The sequence below is a fragment of the Nyctereutes procyonoides genome, unplaced genomic scaffold (genome assembly GCF_905146905.1).
Source record: "Nyctereutes procyonoides isolate TBG_1078 unplaced genomic scaffold, NYPRO_anot_genome, whole genome shotgun sequence".
In the NCBI taxonomy this organism is placed as follows: Eukaryota; Metazoa; Chordata; class Mammalia; order Carnivora; family Canidae; genus Nyctereutes; species Nyctereutes procyonoides.
Window position 1 is genome coordinate 19,716,490 of NW_026575128.1, and position 18,990 is coordinate 19,735,479.

At 37.3% G+C, this 18,990-nt stretch overlaps 1 protein-coding gene and 1 non-coding gene across 3 annotated transcripts in view; one reads left to right on the top strand and one right to left on the bottom strand.

The window, feature by feature from the left end:
* ZDHHC17 (zinc finger DHHC-type palmitoyltransferase 17) overlaps positions 1-18,990 on the top strand; it is a 111,702-nt gene that overhangs the window by 9,126 nt on the left and 83,586 nt on the right. For both annotated transcript variants that reach the window (XM_055341649.1, XM_055341648.1), the window contains exon 2: positions 17,058-17,161. In XM_055341649.1, coding sequence (XP_055197624.1) covers positions 17,058-17,161 — 104 coding nt within the window. The remainder of the gene's footprint in view (positions 1-17,057; positions 17,162-18,990) is intronic.
* On the bottom strand, positions 16,188-16,322 carry LOC129520946 (U4 spliceosomal RNA). Its single transcript, XR_008666713.1, has one exon. It is a non-coding gene; the product is annotated as a U4 spliceosomal RNA (small nuclear RNA).

The window sequence follows — 18,990 nt, forward strand, 5'->3', positions numbered from 1 at the left end:
ATTTGCTTTTTTTTTAAAAAAACTTTTAATAGGCTTTGTTTTTTTAGACCAGTTTTGAGTTCACAGCAAAACTGAGCAGAAAGTGTAGAGCTTTTCCATATACTCTCTGCCCCCATACCAGCACCAGCCTCCCCTGCATCAGAGTCACATTTGTCAAGAATGTACCCTGACACTTCATTATCACCCAAAGTCCATATGTTACACTAGGCTTCACTTTTGGTATGTATTCGTCAGGTTTTGACAAACATATAATGATATATATCTATTGTTACAGTAATATACAGAATGGTTTCACTGCCCGAAAAAATCCTCTGTGCTCTACCTATATTCATCCCTCCCTCTCTCCCTCCTAATTCTGGCAACCACTGAATTTTTTTTTTTATACTGTTTCCCTAGTTTTGCTTTTACCATAATGTCATGTCACATAATTTGAATCATACAGTCTGTAGTCTTTTCAGGTTAGCTTCTTTAGTAATACGCATTTAAGCTTCCTCTGTATTTTTTCATGACTGGAGAGCTCATTTCTTTTTTAATGCTAAATAGTGTTCCATTGTGTGGCTGTACCATAGTTTAGATACTCATTCACCTACTGAAGGACATTTTGGTGATTTCAGTGTTGCACTCATTTTACATTTTTACAGTTCTGCAAAGGAGGTGTTACTGAGCTGTTTGCAGATTAGGAAGCAGAGTCAAAGGGTGAAGTACTTTATTCAGGTTCACATCATTAGCAGTTGGCAGAGTGTGTATTAGAACCTAAACTCTTGACTCCAAGCCCATAATCCTCATATATATTCTGCTATATAGTTTAATAGATCAAAACACAAATTATTTTTGATTATGTAATTGAAAAACTGTCAGAATTACTACCAGCTTTTGTTAAAGGTGTTAGAGGAGGACTCAATTTTGGTAGTTGCTCTAAGTCCACTTCTTTAAGTAGCTATTTGACTTGAAATCCAAAACCTAGATTTTCTTAAAAATACTTTTCTTCAAAATGTTTCTTCAATTTATTCTGTTTTGTCTTTCTCCTGCTTAGTCTGAACCTGTAAGCAAAATATGTTTTCATTCATAAAATCCCTTGAGAGGAAATGAAACAACCCTAGGTGTGGATCAGGGTGGAGGGGCTCGGGGGGTCAGAGAGAAATACTCTTAGTATTAAATCTGTGGCAGTAGCTGATAAGACAAATGTTACTGGCTTGAGTCTAGACACTTGGGGTTTAAGCCTTTTTGAAGAGTCCCTCTTTCATTTGTATTACCATGCTTCACTGTAATCCTAAGTATTCACTGCTCTGCATTCGTAATTCTGCAGCTACGATCATGAATGAACTGTAGATCTTTCTAATGGAATTTTGCTTTCTGGTTGAACACCCATTATGAGTATCCAAGATCTTTCAGCTGTTTAAGAAGTTAATTGAGTTTATTTCATAAGTTTCCATTGTTTAAACTTGTTTTTTCCTTATATGTCTTCTTTCCTGTGGATAATTGAATGTACTCAAATCCTAAGAAAGGCCACACCTGGGGGGAAAAACTGACAAACTGTAATCTAGAACTGTAGCATAGCAGAACAAGTGAGAACTTAAACTTTCTGAACTATGATCCAACATCTGATTTGTTCTATATTGTTGAATAGTGTATATGAATTTTCAAGGTATCAGAAATTTAAATTCCAGTATGGGTTTTATGACTTTTAAAAATAGTGACACATATTATTGTCAAAAATTTAAGGAGTACAGAAGGTATATAGTAGAAGGTAAAAGTACATAACCAATGCATTTTTTATGAATACACTTTGGAGTCCCATTGTAGCATATAATTATCTTTCCCATTCTTTGTAATGTCTAGACCTTCCTTGTTTAACGTGGTAACCACCACCAGTGACATGTGGCAATTTAAATGTAAATTAATTAAAATGAATATAATAGATATTCAGCTTTTCAGTCACACTAGTCAAGTTTCAAGTGTTGATTAGCAATGTGTGCCTAGTGACTACTGTTTGAGACAGCAGAGAAATGTAGAATATATCTGTAATTGCAGAAAGTTCTATTGGACAACACTGGTCTGGATGGTTTTTAAAAAAAATGTATATGCCTTTTAAAAATATTTTCTACTGCATAATTCTTTGTTAAGGCATATTTTATTTATGATAAATTGTGTGAATTTAAAATGTTGAAGCTGATAATTTTTCTTTAAGTTAAACTTTTTGAGATAGTTTAGATTCACATGCAGTTGTAAGAAAAAGTGCAGAGATCTTGTGTACCCTTTACCCAGGTTCCCCCAGTGGTAACACCTTTCAAGATTATAGTGTAGTATCACAACCAGGAGATTGATATTGACTCAGTGAAGATACAGAACATTTCATCAGCACAAAGATCCTTCATAGTGCTCTTGTGTGCCGTGGTAATCTGTTAATTCATTTTGGGGCACCTGCGTGCCTCAGTTGGTTAACCATCTGCCTTTGGCTCCGGTTATCATCCTAGTGTCCTGGGATTGCCCCCCATGTTGGGCTCTCTCCTCAGCGGGGAGCCTGTTTCTCCATCTCCCTCTGCGTGCTGCTCCACTTGCTTGTGCCCTCTCTCTGTCAGATAAAATTTTTAAAAAATCCATTATCCATTTCTTTAGTTTTACAATTTTAAGATTATTATTTAAATGGAATCGTAGTGGTATGTAACCTTATGGGATTGGCTTTTTTCAATCAGCATAATTCTCTGGAGATTCATCTGGTTGTAGCAGTCAGTCATTAGTTCCTTTTTGTTACTGAGTAGTAAGTTATGGATATACTACAGTTTGTTTAACCATTTACCTGTCAGAGGAGATCTAGGTTGTTTCCAGTTTTTGGCTATTATAAATGAAGCTGCTTTAACTGTTTGTGTATAGGTCTTTGTGTAAAAAATAAATTTTCATGGGGCACCTGGTTGGTGCAGTTGGTTAAGTGTCTGACCCTTGATTTCAGCTCAGATTGTAATCTCAGAATCCTGAGATTGAGCTCCACATTGGACTGTCCACCCAGTGTATGGAAACCTGTTTAAGATTTTCTCCCTCTCCCTTTGCCCCTCCTCCCCGTGCACATGCTCTCTCTCTTTATCAACTAATAAATAAATAAAGCTTAAAAAAAGTTTTCATTTCTCTGGGATAAATGCCCAGGAGTACAATTACTGGGTTATATGGTAGTTATATGTTAGTGTTCTCAAGAAACTGTCAGGCTGTTTTCCACAGTGGCTGTATATTTTGCATTTTCAGTCTGCAGTGTATGAGTAATCAGATCTCTGCATCCTCACAGCATTCAATATTGACATTTTTTTATTTTAGCCCATTTTAATAGGTATATGATGATAAGTCATTGTGGTATTAATTTGCATTCCCCTAATAGCCGATGATGCTTTGTTTTCATGTGTTTGCCATCTTTATATTCTCTTGGGTGAAATGTCTCTTCGTATTAGTTTGCTAGGGCATAGAAATACCACACATGGTGGCTTAAATAATGAAAACTTATTTTTTCATTGTTCTGGAAGGTGGAAGTCCAAGATCAAGGTATTGGCAGGTTTGGTTTCTTCTGAGGTCTTTAGCTTGTAGATGGCTGCACTTTTGCTGTGTCCTCGCATGGTTTTTTTCCTCTGTACTCAACAGTGCCCCTAGTGCCTGTGTCCAGATATCCTCTTCCTTTAAGGACACCAGTCAGATTGGATGGAGGCCCACCTTGGTGACCTCATTTAAACTTAATTCCCATTTTATAGGGTTAGCTCCAAAAACAGTAACATTCTAAGGTACTGGCGTCTTGGCTTCAGCAAATGGATTTTGGGGGGGACACAGTTCAGCCCATAACAATGCCTTTTGCCACTTTTTTTTTTTTTCCAATTGATTCTTTATTGTTGATTTTTTAAATATATCCTAGACACTAGTTCTTTGTCTTGGTTTGCAAATATTTTTTCCCAGTCTATACAGTCTTATCAACCTCAGTAGGGTCTTTCTTATGGCATAAGTTTACATTTTGCTGAGGTCCAGTTTCTAAGTTTTTACTTTTATGGGCTGTATTTTTTTGTGTCAAGTCTCAGATTCCCCTTCCTTAGCCATAGATGTCAAATATTTCCTTTTTATTTTTTACAGTTTATAGTTTCACAGGTAACACTGAAGTTCAGGATCAGTTATTTTTTGCATAAAGTGTGAGAATTAGGTTGAGGTTTTTTTTTTGTGTTTTGGGGTTTTTTTGGCCTTTAAATGTCCAGTTGCTTCAATACCATTTGCTGAAAAGCTTATCTTTCCTCCCTTGAATTGGCTTTTACATTGTTGTCAGAGATCAGTTGAACATATTTGCGTGTGTGTGTGTTTCTGGGTTCTGGGTTCTCTGTCATTGATCTATGTATCTGTCCCTCAACCAATACTATACCAGCTTGATTACTGTCGCTGTATAATAGGTCTTGAAGTTAAGTAACTGCTTTCTTTATTCGTTTCTTTCAAAATTATTTTAGCAATTTTATTTGCCTTCCCATATGAATTTTAAAAATGACCTTGTCTATATCTACAAAAATTCTTGCTAGGATTTTGATAGGAATTGTATTAAACTTGTGTATCAATATGGGGAGAATTGACATCTTTATCATGTTAAGTGTTCCAATCCATGAATGTGGTATATCTGTCCGTTTGTTTAGATCTTCTTTAGTTTCTGTCATTAGTGTTTTGTGATTTTCAGCATAAAATTATGTGTTTGGTTACACTACTTTTTATACTCTTAGGCTGACTTAACAGCATCTCTCCAGCAGTTCTCATAGTCCTATCTATGTTGTCAGTTTTTAGCCTTATCAGAGTATATATACTAGCAATCATTTCTCCCATCCTTAAAAAAAAAAAAATTCCCAAACCAAACCATATTTTCATTTGGTCCCACTTACCTCTGACTTCTCTATTTCTTTGCTCCTCTTTATAGCACAACTCCTTAGAAGAGTTGCTTATATTTGCTGTTCCCAGTTCTTTTCCTTCCCATCTTTTCTTTAATCAGCTGGGCATATGCCCCACCTTGTCAAAGTAAAGCAGCATCTGTATTGCTGAATCCAGTGGTCAGCATGTAGTCTTTATCTTTCTTGATTTTTCATCGGCATTGATATAGTTGATTTCTCCTGGATACATTTTCTTTGCTTCATGGAATCAAAACAAAGTGTAGTTTGGTATCCATCAGATTTCCTCAAAATTAAGTCTGGTAAATCTAAGTATAGTGAAAGGAAAACTCAAACATTGCTAGTGAGAGTTTAAATGGGTACTACCACCTTAGAAAGCAATTTAATGATAGTAAAGTTGAGTATACTCAAAGTCTTTTTATCCAGAAGTTCTATTACTAGGTGCTTTCCCTAGAGAAACTTTTACAGGTGAGACCTGTGTAAAATTGCTCATTGTAGTAGGTTTATAGTAGCGAAAATTCTCGTAGGGAATTGTATGTGATCATTCATAAAGCAGTATCTAGCAATTGCATTGAACTACATGTATCAGCACAGAAAAGTCTCAGAAACATAATGTTGGGTGAAAGATACCAGATATGAAAGAATAAATACTTTATGATATATTTGTGTATATGTTATTAAGTGGGACTTTCTGTGTCATCTAAGGATTTTTCCTAGAGCTCAAAGCTGAGGACAGTAGCTGACAAAGGATCCCTGCAGTGTAAACAGAGAGGCGGAACTTGCTGAGAAGTGGCTATGATTTGTCCTGGAACTCTATTACCTACAGCTTATACAAAATAAAGATTTTAATGAGGAGAAGGGCTCTTTGAAGGGTTACTAATCCAAAAAAGGAATCCAAAAAAGGATAGTGTTTATATCATCCTCTATGTGGATTGCAAACAATTTCTCTGAAAAATTGAGGAACTTTCAGGAGGGAGAATGTGTCTGTGACTGGATGCCTGCTGGGATGCTGTCTTAGTGGAGTGTTAAAAAATTCATGGAAAAGTGTGATTTGACTCCCCTGCAGTTACTGACGGGGCTGCTGCTGCTTTCCTTGGGAAGCATAAAGGTAAGGGATATATGAAATAGTCTTGCAGTGGAAGAGCTAGAAGAGAGGGCTTCCTCTGTGTGTGTAGTAACGTTAAGAGTCTTTCCTTTGGACCAGGTGAGCACTTCAGATGCTGGTTAGGCCAGAGCCGTCATGAAAGAAACTTAACCAAAAGATAGTTGCCTGCTTGGCATAAGCAATTCCAGGTTATAGCAGTAACATAACAGCTAGGGAGGAGTTTTTAGACATGTGCTGAAGAATGCCTGCCTCTCCTACAGCAGAAGATGTTAGAGAGGAGATTCTGTCAAAGAAAACCAGAGCTGGACGATAGTTAAAGTGGTAAAAATTCATTTCATTCAGGAACTATTGCAATAGGGGGGAAAGAAGCTCCTCAGAATAGAACTGGGCTCAGTTCTGAATATAGCAAGGACAATTGGGAATATGGCCAATTAAGAATGAGGGTTCAGTGGATGGAAATACTAACAGGAGACGTCAAGGGTAGGGGGATTCTTGCTGAACTGACTTAAGAGGACTGTTGCTGAAAGCAGGCCAGGGGATCAGATATCAAGGTGGGAGTTTCTCTCAAAGCTGATGTAGCAGCTTACAGACAGCATCAGCGTATATGAATTTGCCCCTTTACTTCTCACTTTCTCTCTTTATCCCTGTCCTGTGGTAGGCAGAATGATGGGCCCCCCAAAGATGTCAAGTCTTAATCCCTGGAACCTATGTTGTTACCTCAATAAGGGAAAAGAGTCTTTGCAGGGATAGTTAAATTGAGTGTTGAGATGGTGACGTTATCTTGGCTATTCAGGTGGATTCTAATTGTAGTCACATGTCTCCTTATAAAAGGGAGGCAGAGGGGGACCCCTGGTTGGGTGGCTCAGCAGTTGAGCATCTTCCTTCGGCCCAGGGCGTGATTCTGGAGTTCTGGGATTGAGTCCCTCATCAGGCTTCCTGCATGGAGCCTGCTTCTCCCTCCGCCTCTGCTTCTCTCTCTCATATGAATAAATAAATAAAATCTTTAAAACAAAAAGGGAGGCAGAGGGAGATTTGAACACATGTGCACAGAAGGCTATGAAGTAGACTGGAGAGATCTGGAGATGTGGGCTTGGAATATTGGAGTAATGTTGCCGCAAGCCAAGGAATACTGGAAGCTTCCAGAGCTGGAAGAGGCAAAGAACGGCTTCTCCCCTAGTACCTCCTGAGGGAGTGTTGCCCTGTTGATACCTTCTGATACTGATACTTGATTTTGGATCTCTGACCTCCGGAACTGTAAGATAATATATTTGGTTGTTTTAAGCTAATAAGTTTGTGGTAACCTGTTATCGCTGCAATGGGAAACTAACACACCATCACATAGTATTGTAATTATTTGTTTGCATAACCTTGGGAACACAGAACACTGGATCATTAACTCTGCCTGAGGGAAATAAAGAAGGCTATAATGACATTTGAATTGTGAATCGAAGGATTTGTAAAAAGTGTGCCAGATCTGAGATGGGGTGTGCCTTCTAAGTAGAATAGCTGACATGACCAAAAGGACCCTGAGGTTTTTTGATAATCATGGCTTCTTGAAATGGCTGTTATACATCAACATTTAGGATGCTTAGAAGGAAATGGTAGAAAAAGTAAGTTGGGGCCAGTTCATGCAATTTTGCATGATTACTGAAATGTTATTGCTTTACCTTCTTTTACATGATTATAAGGATTTTAAGCAGGGGAGTGATTGGAATAGCAAGATGGACAGACCATTTGAGAAGATGTTGTAGAGGCAAAGCAAAAAAGAGGTGATGGATTTATTTTGAGTAAAGTAGTTAAGACTTGTTAGCTAATTGCACCTGAAATTTTGGGGGCTTGAATGAGATTTAGTGTGGACATTTTGTCCACACTGTGAACATCAGAATTGTTTATCTCATCTGTAATTTCCTTGTTTAAAATTCCCTGTTTGTCTATTGCCGACTGAACTAGATGTCTAAGTCTTTGTTTATTTAAACTCAACTGCAGATGGGATTTGTGCATTTCTTTTAGGATTTTCAGTGTTTCTTTGCCATCATATTTGCAATTTGGTGATTGAATTTAAAACTTAGTGTACACATGCACTTAACTCATGCATTTAAAAAACAAACAAAACTTCTAGTGCTTGAAGGATACTTCCTCAGATTTGCCACAGGTGGGACATTTTGTGTCTGCCCCAGCTTTCTGGGGCCAAGTGGGAAATGTGGCCAGCACTTGAGCTTGGGCTCCTGGTTAAGAAGGGTTAGTTGTGTGTGTGAAGGGCAGGAAGCAGAGCAGTGGAGAGAGGCTTCCATAAGAGTTACAGGCCAACTAGGAGATAATATTAAAAGAATGCTAGTCAGAATCCTATAGTTAGAGGATAAAATTAATCTCAAGTGGACATATTTTATAGTGAAAGGGTATGGTGGTCAACTGGGCATTATATCCAAATACAGTGTTACTCATTCTCTGGAGGAATGTATTTGAATACTATTTAACAACTTTATATATAATGGAGAAACAATAAAAGGCATTGCCTTTTTAAAATGGAAAAAAAAGTAAGGAAATAAGGATTTACTGTCATTATTTTTTCCTAATATTGCATTTGATGTGTTTGCCAATGCTATATGCCACAGAAGTGAAAGACCTCATTTACTTGCAGGAGTAAATGTTTGGAGTGCTTGTTTATATTCTTGGAATATTCAAAGAAATCCTCAAAAAAATGGATTAATATTTTCAACCATGTGTCCAGATACGAGATAAAGTTGAACATTAGCAGTACTCTTATGTGTAGGTTATTACATTAAAGATCTTGAGATGGGGAGGTTATCCTGTATATCGAACTCCAAAATATAGTGGTTTATGTACATCTTCATTGCCAAGCCTTTACCAAAATAACTTTCAGAGTTGTATTAGTCAGATTAAGCTGGGTTTTGCTACACTAGCCATGCTGAATTCAGTCTTAGTGGCTTACATGTTAGTGTGCAGTACACATGCATTGTAAGTTGGATAGTGGCTCCTTTGGGACCTGGACTGATGATCTGCTATCTGCTCTCTGGAATATTGCCATTTTCCATGGTGGTGGGAAAGAGAATGAGGAATTGCATACTGGCTCCTAAAATCTGTTCTCTGAAAGCAACATGGCTCTTTTATTTATATCTCATAGTTAAAAAAAGAAAAAGTCAATCACTTGGACTCAATTTAACTTTCAAGAGTCCATGGTGTACTTATTGGGTAGCACCAATGATTACAGTAATATTTAAATATAAAAATCAAGACCAAAAAGTCCAAGAAAAAGATTGTATGTGATTATAGAAAGTATAATTCTTGAAATATATTGAAAACATAAGTAACAACCCCAAAAATATAACCAGTGTTTCGATCAGTATGAAAAAGTTTAATATATAATCTCAATATGTGAAAATCTGATTCAAATATATTAAACAGATTTCAGGATTCAAATAGAATAAAATAGGCAGAGGATAAGAACAGGCAAGTCTCAAAAGATGACATAGAATATAGTAAAGCATATGAAAAGTTAAAATATCAAAGTTTTTTTTTTAAGATTTGATTTATTTCAGAGAGCAAAGGAGAGCAGGTACCCTAACGGGGTGGGGGTGAAAGGGTGGGGAGAGGGGTGAGCGGCAGAAGGACAGGGAGACGCAGGCTCCCCACTGAGCAAGGATCCCGATGCAGGACTTGATCCCAGGATCTCGAGATCATGACGTGAGCCAAAGTCCGATGCTTAACCGGCTGAGCCACCCAGGCACTCCTAAAATACAGAGTATTGTTTACTTTATTTAAATTAGGGGAAGAATTCAATAAAAATAAGAATAGTGTTAGTGAATTTATGGAGAAATGGGTTAATCATATGATACTGTTGGGATTATAAACATAATCCTTTTGCAAAACAATTTACATATTGTATCATGCATCATAAAAATACTCATTCTCTTTAAGAATTTCACTTTAAAGTTTATTTTTCACTTTTTCACTTTGTTTATTCCAGTTAAAAAGAAGAAATACTAAATGAGTTAATGGTAGCATTTTTAATAGTGGGGGAAACCCATCCATTTATTGTGTAATTTTCTTTAAGGGCATGAAATACTATGCCAGGCTCTGTGCTCAGCGCTGGGAGTACACAAATGATTGAAGATAGCCTTCTTGACTTGTCATAGTTTCCAGTTCGATGGTGAAGAGATGGTGAAGATGGTGAAGAGAAGAAGACATGGAATGGAATGCCTAGAAAATAACATCTGAGTTTAGTTAGGAAATATAAGCTTAACCTAAATGTGCAGTGGTTGGGAAATGTTTCAGCATTTTAAAAAAAATATTTATTTATTTATTAGAGACAGAGATAGAGAGCGCACGCGTGGCAGAGACGCAGGCAGAGGGAGAAGCAGGCTCCATGCAGGGGAGCCCAACGTGGGACTCGATCCCGGGTCTCCAGGATCATGCCCTGGGCTGAAGGTGGCGCTAAACTGCTGAGCCATCCGGGCTGCCCAGCATTTTTTTTTTTTTTTAAGGTTTTATTTATTCATGAGACACGGAGAGAGACAGACAGAGACACAGGCAGAGGGGGAAGCAGGCTACATGTGGGGAGCCTGATGTGGGACTCGATCCCAGGACCCAGGGGTCATGCAGATGCTCAACCGCTGAGCCACCATTGCTCAGCATGTTTTAATATATCAACTTAATTATTTTGCAGTGGTTCAAAGCATTTCTTACAAAAACTACCTGTAATGGCATGAAGAAATGTAAAAAGGAAGATTCTAAAATATGAGTACTATGATTACAGACTGTGTGAAAATATTTGGACAAATGAAGATTGTTATAACAGTTTTGAAGGAAATTTAAAAAATTAGGTAAATTAGAAAACACCACTTTCTCCTAAAAACACATAACTCCAGTCTAATAATGAAAAACAAATCAGATATATCCTAGTTGAGGGACATTCTGCAAAATACCTGAGTAACTCTCCTCAAAACTCAAAAACATTAAAAGCAAGGGGAAGTCTGAGAAATTGTTAAAAGAGTCCAGAGGAGCTTAGGGAGCCATGAGAACTTTAATGTGATAGATGGAATCCTGGAACAGAAAAAGGATATTATGTAAAAACTAAGGAAATCTGAATAAAGTATAGACTTCAGTTAATAATAATGTATCAATATTCACTAATTGCAACAAATGCAGTACTAATGTTAGATGTTAATGGTAGAGGAAACTGGGTGTGCAGTATGTGAGTACTCTGCATTGTTTTTTGTAAATCTTATACTATCCTAAATAAAAATCCTAAAAATTTTATTTTTGAGGAGATGGCGGGGGTGGGGGATGTACATAGAGGCATTTGTTCATCACCTGTGGAAAGAAAAAAAGTATGCCAAATTAATGTATATTGTTACAAATATTTGTATAGATGTAGATTAATTCTAGAAGGAAATGAAGTGAAAACCAGCTTTTAAAGAAGCTACAAGGTGGTGGTAAAGTTTGTTGGAAGCAAGCAAGATTAATTTGAGTTTGGATGGAGGCAGTGGTGGTACTACCACAGTATGGAGAGAACTTGTGAGTCAAGTCGGACTCTTATTAGAAGCAATAATCATGTAGCGTTCGGCAGGGATCCAGGACCATAGCAGAGTATGTAATATATGGGATGTGTTGCTTACTGAAAAAATTGATTTGAAATCTTTACATTTTATAATCAAATCACTTTTGTCTAATCTTCCCTTGAAGAGAGCATCAAAAAAAGTTAGAATTCTGTTGAATTGAGTGTAGTGCCATCTGCTGGCACTGTTAACTAAATACATTTTAAAATCATGATCTTGTAATGGCTACTGCTTTTCCTTATGCATTGTTCCCTTGGTTATATTTGTTGTATGCTTATATATTCTTTTTGTTATGTTTAATTGATGTTCCTTTTTAAAAAATCCTATGGTATGCCTAGAATTTAATTCATCACTACTTCTGGTTTTAAGAAGGTCTCACATTTGGCTTGTCAGTTTTAGCTGGGACTTAAAATAAGTCATGTATGCATAGACCTTTTTTCCTTTCTTCTTGTCAGTAACCCTTTATGGTGCTCTAATTTTATCTCATCCATTTAATGAAATTAAATTTGAGTGACTCAAAGTATGTAATTAAGTACATTTAGCTTCTTGATTCAGACTCTGTCCTATTAGAATGATACCTGACAGCATACATTTACACGGGGCAGATCATAAGCATTTAGTTGAATCCTGGCTTGCTAAATCAATGTGTATGTGGGCTGAGCATCAAAGATAGGCAGGTAACATGTGCCTTGTAGGTAACATGTATGTCCCCTAGAATGTTGATTTCTCCCTCTTTGGTGGGGGAGGATTGGAAATACATTTACTTAATTAATTTGGAATTATGGTGTCTTTTTCATCTCTTTTGCATGTGCACATGGCTCTCTCTCTTTCTCTCTGGCAATTATGTTTTGTCCTCTTTGAATTATCTTCATAGTCTTTGCCCATTTTGTCAAATGTGGTGTTATTCATGCTTTTCTCAGAACTTTGTTTTGTTTTATGTGCACTAGGGCTGTTATTGCCAGTATTCTTATATTTAAGCCTTTGGTCTGGCTGGAAGTTCTCTGAAATGAAGAGGTGAGAATAGGTAGGCTGGAGTCTGGTCCTGCCAGGAGGTAGTCACATCTCAGGGATGCCTGGGAAATTGACCTGCAATTTACCTTGTCCTGTAGTAAACATTGAAGAAAGTCCTAAATTAGCTTTTTGAACAAGTTACTTAGACTTGGTATATGGCCAGAATTTCTGGAACAGTCAGGAGGGGTGCACACTCCTAAGAACAGGAAGATGCATCCTTCTCTCACCAGGAGAACCCCATCCTTCTCTCTCATAGGCATCTGTATGTTCTTAGGCGGAGTGTGGGCTGACCTGGGAAGCCTCCATTAGTTTGCCCTGAATTCTGTTGTGTGTGACCATGTTTACTTTCAGGTGCATTTCAGTATTAGCTACCATTAAGGAAACTATATCCTTGGCTATATTTTGTTAGCATCTTTCTATCAAGCATATCAATCAGTCTTTATGTTGGAGATTGCTAATTTTTTTTAATCAAATGGCTAGCAATTGTTCATTTATACCATATATTGAATAATACATCTTTCCCTCCTGATTCTTTTTTTTTTTAATTTATTTATTCATGAGAGACAAAGAGGTAGAGACAGGCAGAGGGAAAAGCAGGATCCCTGCAGGGAGCCCTATGAGGGGCTTGATCCCAGGACCCCAGATCGCCACCTGAGCCAAAGGCAGATGCTTAACCACTGAGCCACCCAGGTGCCCCCCCCCCCCCCCGATTCTAATTCTCATTCTTCAAGCTCTCTTCCATTGCCCTGTTTTTTACTGCATCATTCCTATTTTTGCTTTTGTTTCCTTCCTAATGTAGTCAGTGGTAGGGCAAATCTCTTCCCTTACTCTTTTTTCCTGAATATTCCTAATTTACTCTTTGCACATTTATTCTTTCAAATATACTCTACTATCAAATTAATTTTTAGAGAACCTTTTCTGCTAGAGCACTTATAAGACATTTGTATTTAGTTGTTAATAGACATAAGCTCTGGGCCGTAGAGGATTCTTTGGTTAGTGCTGCTTCCCTCTTTTTTAAAATAAAAATGAATGTAAGCTAAAGATTTAATAGGTCTAGCATTCTAAAAAAGTTAACTAGATTGCACACAGACACCTGGTAACTAGTTGATTGGTTATATTCCACCCGGGCATTTGAATAAACATGTTTATGACATCTACCATCTTGATGTACAAGCCAGCGTTTGTGTCCACCTGCCGTCCACCTGCTGTGTGACTGCAGCAGCCTGCAGCTGCTCGGGATCCCAGCTCTTCTCATTCTCATCTGTTACTTCAGCATTAGAGTTTGGAGGTGTCTTCTTCCTTCCTTCAGTTCTCTTCAACTATTGAGGTGTAAAAACCTTTGGTTGTTGGGACGCCTGGGTGGCTCAGTCCATTGCAAGCATCTGACTCTTGATCTCCGTTCAGGTCTTGATCTCAAGGTTAGGAGATCAAGCCCTGCCTTGGGCTCCATGTTGAGGCGGAGCCTACTTTAAAAACAAAACAAAACTTTGGCTGTTAACTAGCTGCTTTAAGGATCTTCCTATGGCTGCCATTTCTTTAGTATAGAAAATCGTTTTATGTTAATCTTAGAAGGCATTTTGGAGGATTTGTAATCTAGTAGTTTTTTGAACCTTTTAAAACAGCTGCATCTTGCCCCCCCCCCCCCCCATTAAAGGAATCTTATATAAAACCTCAGTATCTAAAGAAAGGGTAAGTAACAAAGGGCTTTGTTTAAGAAGTGAATGAATTGAGAGTGGAGCTTAAGCCTTGGAGCTCTTGACACCCTGTTGTTGGTCCTTGAGGCACTTCAGAGGATCTGTGTCCTTATCTTATTCATCCTTCTCTTCTTACAGATGAAGGACCTGAATCCTATAGTAGTGAATTGCCTCACTGGGTGTAGCCTAGATAAGAAAGTGGCAGACTTTGAATTCAGGAGCCTCTCAGTCAAAGACTTTTTCTGTTGCACCAAGCTGCTTCTAATGGATTTACCACATTCTTAAAAGTTACAGTGGTCTACATATGTATTTTTAAAGTAATACTAATTTTTTGGCAAGTATCAATTAAATTGCTTCTTGGTCCCCATTTAAATAAAATTATACAATTTAAAAGTATAATTAAATATGTGTTGAAAATGTATCTGATATGTAATAGCAAATTTGTAACTAAAAATTGTACGTTTATTGAAGATACACTTATTGACATGAACACAGTATATTTTTTGTGTTTTTTGAAATTAAAAAATTATAATTGTTTATTCCTAGGCCTAGTGATTAGTAGTGATTATCTTGATAGTGTTGTCATTTGTCACAGTGATGAGGTACTAGTTCTACAGTTCAGTTTCCAGGCTAAAAGTGAGAAAAATAATTAGAAATCCATATTACAAAACTTGTTTTTTTGGAAATGAAACAGGTTGGAGATTCACCTTAACATCATTACTTCTGCCTTTTAGTGGGAATAACTTTACCTCTCTGGCAGGGATATTTTTAAGTTATCTTTTAAAAATCAAGTTTCTTTTATTAAAAAGTAAAAACAAAAACCTTGTAGATGGATAAAACAGATTTAATATAAAAAATGTAACTGGAAGGAAAAAGTGATTTCTAGAACATTTTGCAGTTTCTGTGGAGAAACTAAGAGTATGATTTAATCATTTTGTATAATAAATGAAGTTTCTGGGGATAAAAATGGAATTAAAGTCCCTGGAAGCATTAGGAGAGTAAGCCTTAAAAAGAGATTTATTTTTTATTTTGTGAATATTATTTTTGCCTGTAAAAGTAAATAAGAATAGCAATTTGCCTTAACAGATTTTCATATTGAAATAGGTTTTAAAGTTATTACTTTTTAGATCTTACATTGTCTTTATTTAGGTTTTAATTTCTTATTGCGAGGTTCTTGCTTCCAGTATTTGACTTAGGTTTCTTACCTACTTTGTCCTTCCACTCTGGATTGTAAAATTCTTGAGGGCAAGTGACTGTCCGGACCACAGTGAAGCCTGGTGCAAAAGGAAAAATCAGCAATACTGTTGCTGTCTATATTTAAAAGGTTGATGTTTGGGAATTTTTTTTCTTACATTGGCTTTGATTTTTAAAACATAATCTATTAAAATATGTATTTTAAAATTCCTGTATATATGTTAACATATATTATATTAGTTTCAGGTATACAATATAGTGATTCAGCAACTCTATACATTACTCACTGGTCATCGTGATAAGTGTACTTTTTAATCCCTTTATCTATTTCACCCATTGCTTCCTCCAGCCATCTGTTTTTCTGTATAGGTAACAGTCTGTTTTTTTGGTTTGTCTCTTTTTCTTTGTTTCTTAAATTATACATATGAGTGAAATCATATGATATTTGTCTTTCTCTGACTTATTTTGCTTAGTAATATACCGTATATCCATCCATGTTGCTTCAAATGGCAAGATTTCATTCTTTTTTATGACTGATATTCCATACCACGTCTTCTTTACCCATTCATCTATCGATGGACACTTGGGCACTTTTTATCTAATTACTGAATTTTTTGGCAACCTCTTAAACTTAATGTTGGTTTTATCATATCCTGACTTGAGGATGCAGTACACCATATTGTGCTTTATGGATAGCAGGCCAAACATGTTCAGTTTTCTGTTGTCATATAAAAGATAATTGTATCTTAGTGCTGTGTTATATTGAGGAGCTACGCATAACAAATTTTGTATTTTCAATTAGCAATAATCGTGCCTCCGATAAACCTCATTGGCTACGATACTGCCCCTGCGCAAAGCTCAAATTTTGTATTTTAAGTAGAAAATTATGTATAGCATACAAGCTTTGAATGGTTGTTATATTCTGTAAAACTGCTTAAAATTAAGAGTGTTGACCTATTTAGAAGTATTTAAGCAGACTTCTATTTTATTAGAACTGACCCGTTGTTCCTTACTCACTTAATGGTAGATGTTTAACAAGCCCTCAGCGTAAAGGAGTTTAAGGAAAGATAGTATCCAAAAATAATAGAAGAATAATTTCCATTGGTTTGTTTCTTTACCACTTTAGAGTTTATTTGGCATGTGATGAAGTTTTAAAGTAAAGTGTTAGGTGTTAGAGTGTTGTTGAATGGCTGTGTTGTATACCTGAAACTAGTGTAATGTTTGTTGCATGTCACCTGTACTCAAATTCTAAATTAAAAAAGAGTGTTAGAGGCAGCGGTTATGCTGGAATAAAAAAAAATGGTCTGAGAGAATGAGAATTGATTTGATGAAGTAAGAGTTCTATGGAGATAAAGGGGAGTTTCAGTTGCAAATTTGTCACTAACTTCTAGGTTCACAGCTTTCTGTTTTAAGAGTATGCACAAGGGGTAGATCTATTAAACATGCTTTTTCTCTGCATCTTTAGAATAAGATAAAACTAATCATTTCAATAGTGAACATTTTTCAGACAGTGCAAAAGTGTTAGTAAAATATTGAAATGTTTTCTGTACCTTTCTTCTTAACTTTTGCCTTTGTGTGATTTACTCTTTAACAGGAAATCAAACCCCAAAGCCATTATAACCATGGATATGGTGAACCTCTTGGACGGAAAACTCATATTGATGATTACAGCACATGGGACATAGTCAAAGCAACACAGTAAGTTTTACGTTGTAGTTGTTATCTTCTTGGACATAGTATTTCTTGTGAAATATGACACATGTATTTATTTATCTTTATTGATAATTCTCTATTTGATACATTGTCCTCATACATGCTCCTTGTATAAATTTAACATAGCTGATATAAAGTCTTTGTCTAGTCAGTCCAATGTCTGGGCCTCCTCAGGGACCGTTTCTGTTCATTGTTCCCCCATCCTGAATGAGTTACACTTTGTTCCTTTGCATGTCTTATAATTTTTTTGTTGAAAACTGGACTATTCAGATTCTATGGGGTAATAGTTTTTGTTTGTTTTAAGATTTTATTTATTAGAGGGGGAGAGAGAGCACTGAAGGGGAGGGATTGGAAGAAGCAGGCCCCCCACTGAGCAGGGATTCCCAAGGTGGGGCTCGATCCCAGGACATGAGAGCATGACCTGAGCCAAAAGCAGATGCTTAACCAACTGAGCCACCCAGAAGCCCCTGAAGTGATAGTTCTTATATTAGATTCTCTTGGGGTTTGTTGTTATTTGTACCATTTTTAAACTAATTCTGTAAAGTCTGTGTCTTTGTCATGTATGGCCACTGAGGTCTCTGCTCAGTTAGTTACTGGTCAGTAAATGATTGGACAGAAACTTCTTAAATGCCTAGAACCAGTAAGCCTGATCTTTGTTGAGGAGCTCTGTGTGTGTGTGTGTGTGTGTGTGTGTGTGTGTGTGTGTGTGGACACTCAGCACTCTGCCCCGCAGCTTACTAGAGCTTTGCTTTTTGCTTGCCCAGAACCTCAAGGTCAGTCAGACTAAGAGCTTAGGGCCTTCCGAGGTCTTTGTTGAACACGTGCACACCACCCTATGCTGGTGAAGGGCCTTCTAGATCCCCAGGGATCTGTCGGAGCTTTTCAGGCCCCATGGATATCTTTTCTTCAGCTTCCACTTTTCAGCTTTTTGATTTGTCTCCTGTTTGACCCAACTGTCATCTATTCTCTCAAGGAGCTGTGGTATTAAAATATTTCACAAATAGGCCCCCAGGGAGAAGATTTTCATGAGTTTAGGTGAGGTTCCATAGATAAGCCTTTCGAGTGGAGTCTTGTTGGGAACCACCAGGCAGGTCAAATAATGACTTCTCTTTTGGACTGAGGCTTTGAGAGAACCCTCTCCCTGTTCTGCTCACTCCAGGTACTGGTGTAACCGAACCATTGTGAGTTCACTCCTTGGTGGGTCACAGGTACCCCAGTGGAGTTGTTTTACAAAGTAAATGTTATTTGCAGCAAGTGAGGAGGTCATGGGGAATAACTTGCAAAGCTGTGACTCCCTGAGCAAGGGTGGATGGATTCCTTTTATTTAGGGTTAAGATGAATATTTTAAAAAGGGATTCTTGCCATCACATGTAGAGGCGGGCATGGGTTTGCACACTCGCCTTAAGAAAAAGGAAACATGCCTGTACATACATTGTATGTTATGTAGATGAGACCTGTGCTCCTCCTTGGGCAGAGATTTTAGTGTTATAGTGAGTCAAGGTAATTGTCAGTCATTATAGAGGTTACTCCATGGTCCGTCTGTACAGGTGCACTTTGGGGCTTGGAATCAAACTGGTGTGGATGGCCTGGGCTAGCTGGAGGTCTTGTGAGGGCCATTGCTATCCCTTGAGGGGTGCTTTTTTGGCTTCCATTTGCGGGAGTTAAGAGATAGCTGGAAAGAAGAGCTTAAGGAAGAAATGTGGGACAGAGGTTAGTGAGTGGGCAGTAGGAGGTTAGTTAGGTCTTGGGGTCTAGCTGGTGATGCTAGTACCAGGAATACAAACATTTTTTCAAGGCTGCTGGGGAGTAGAGAG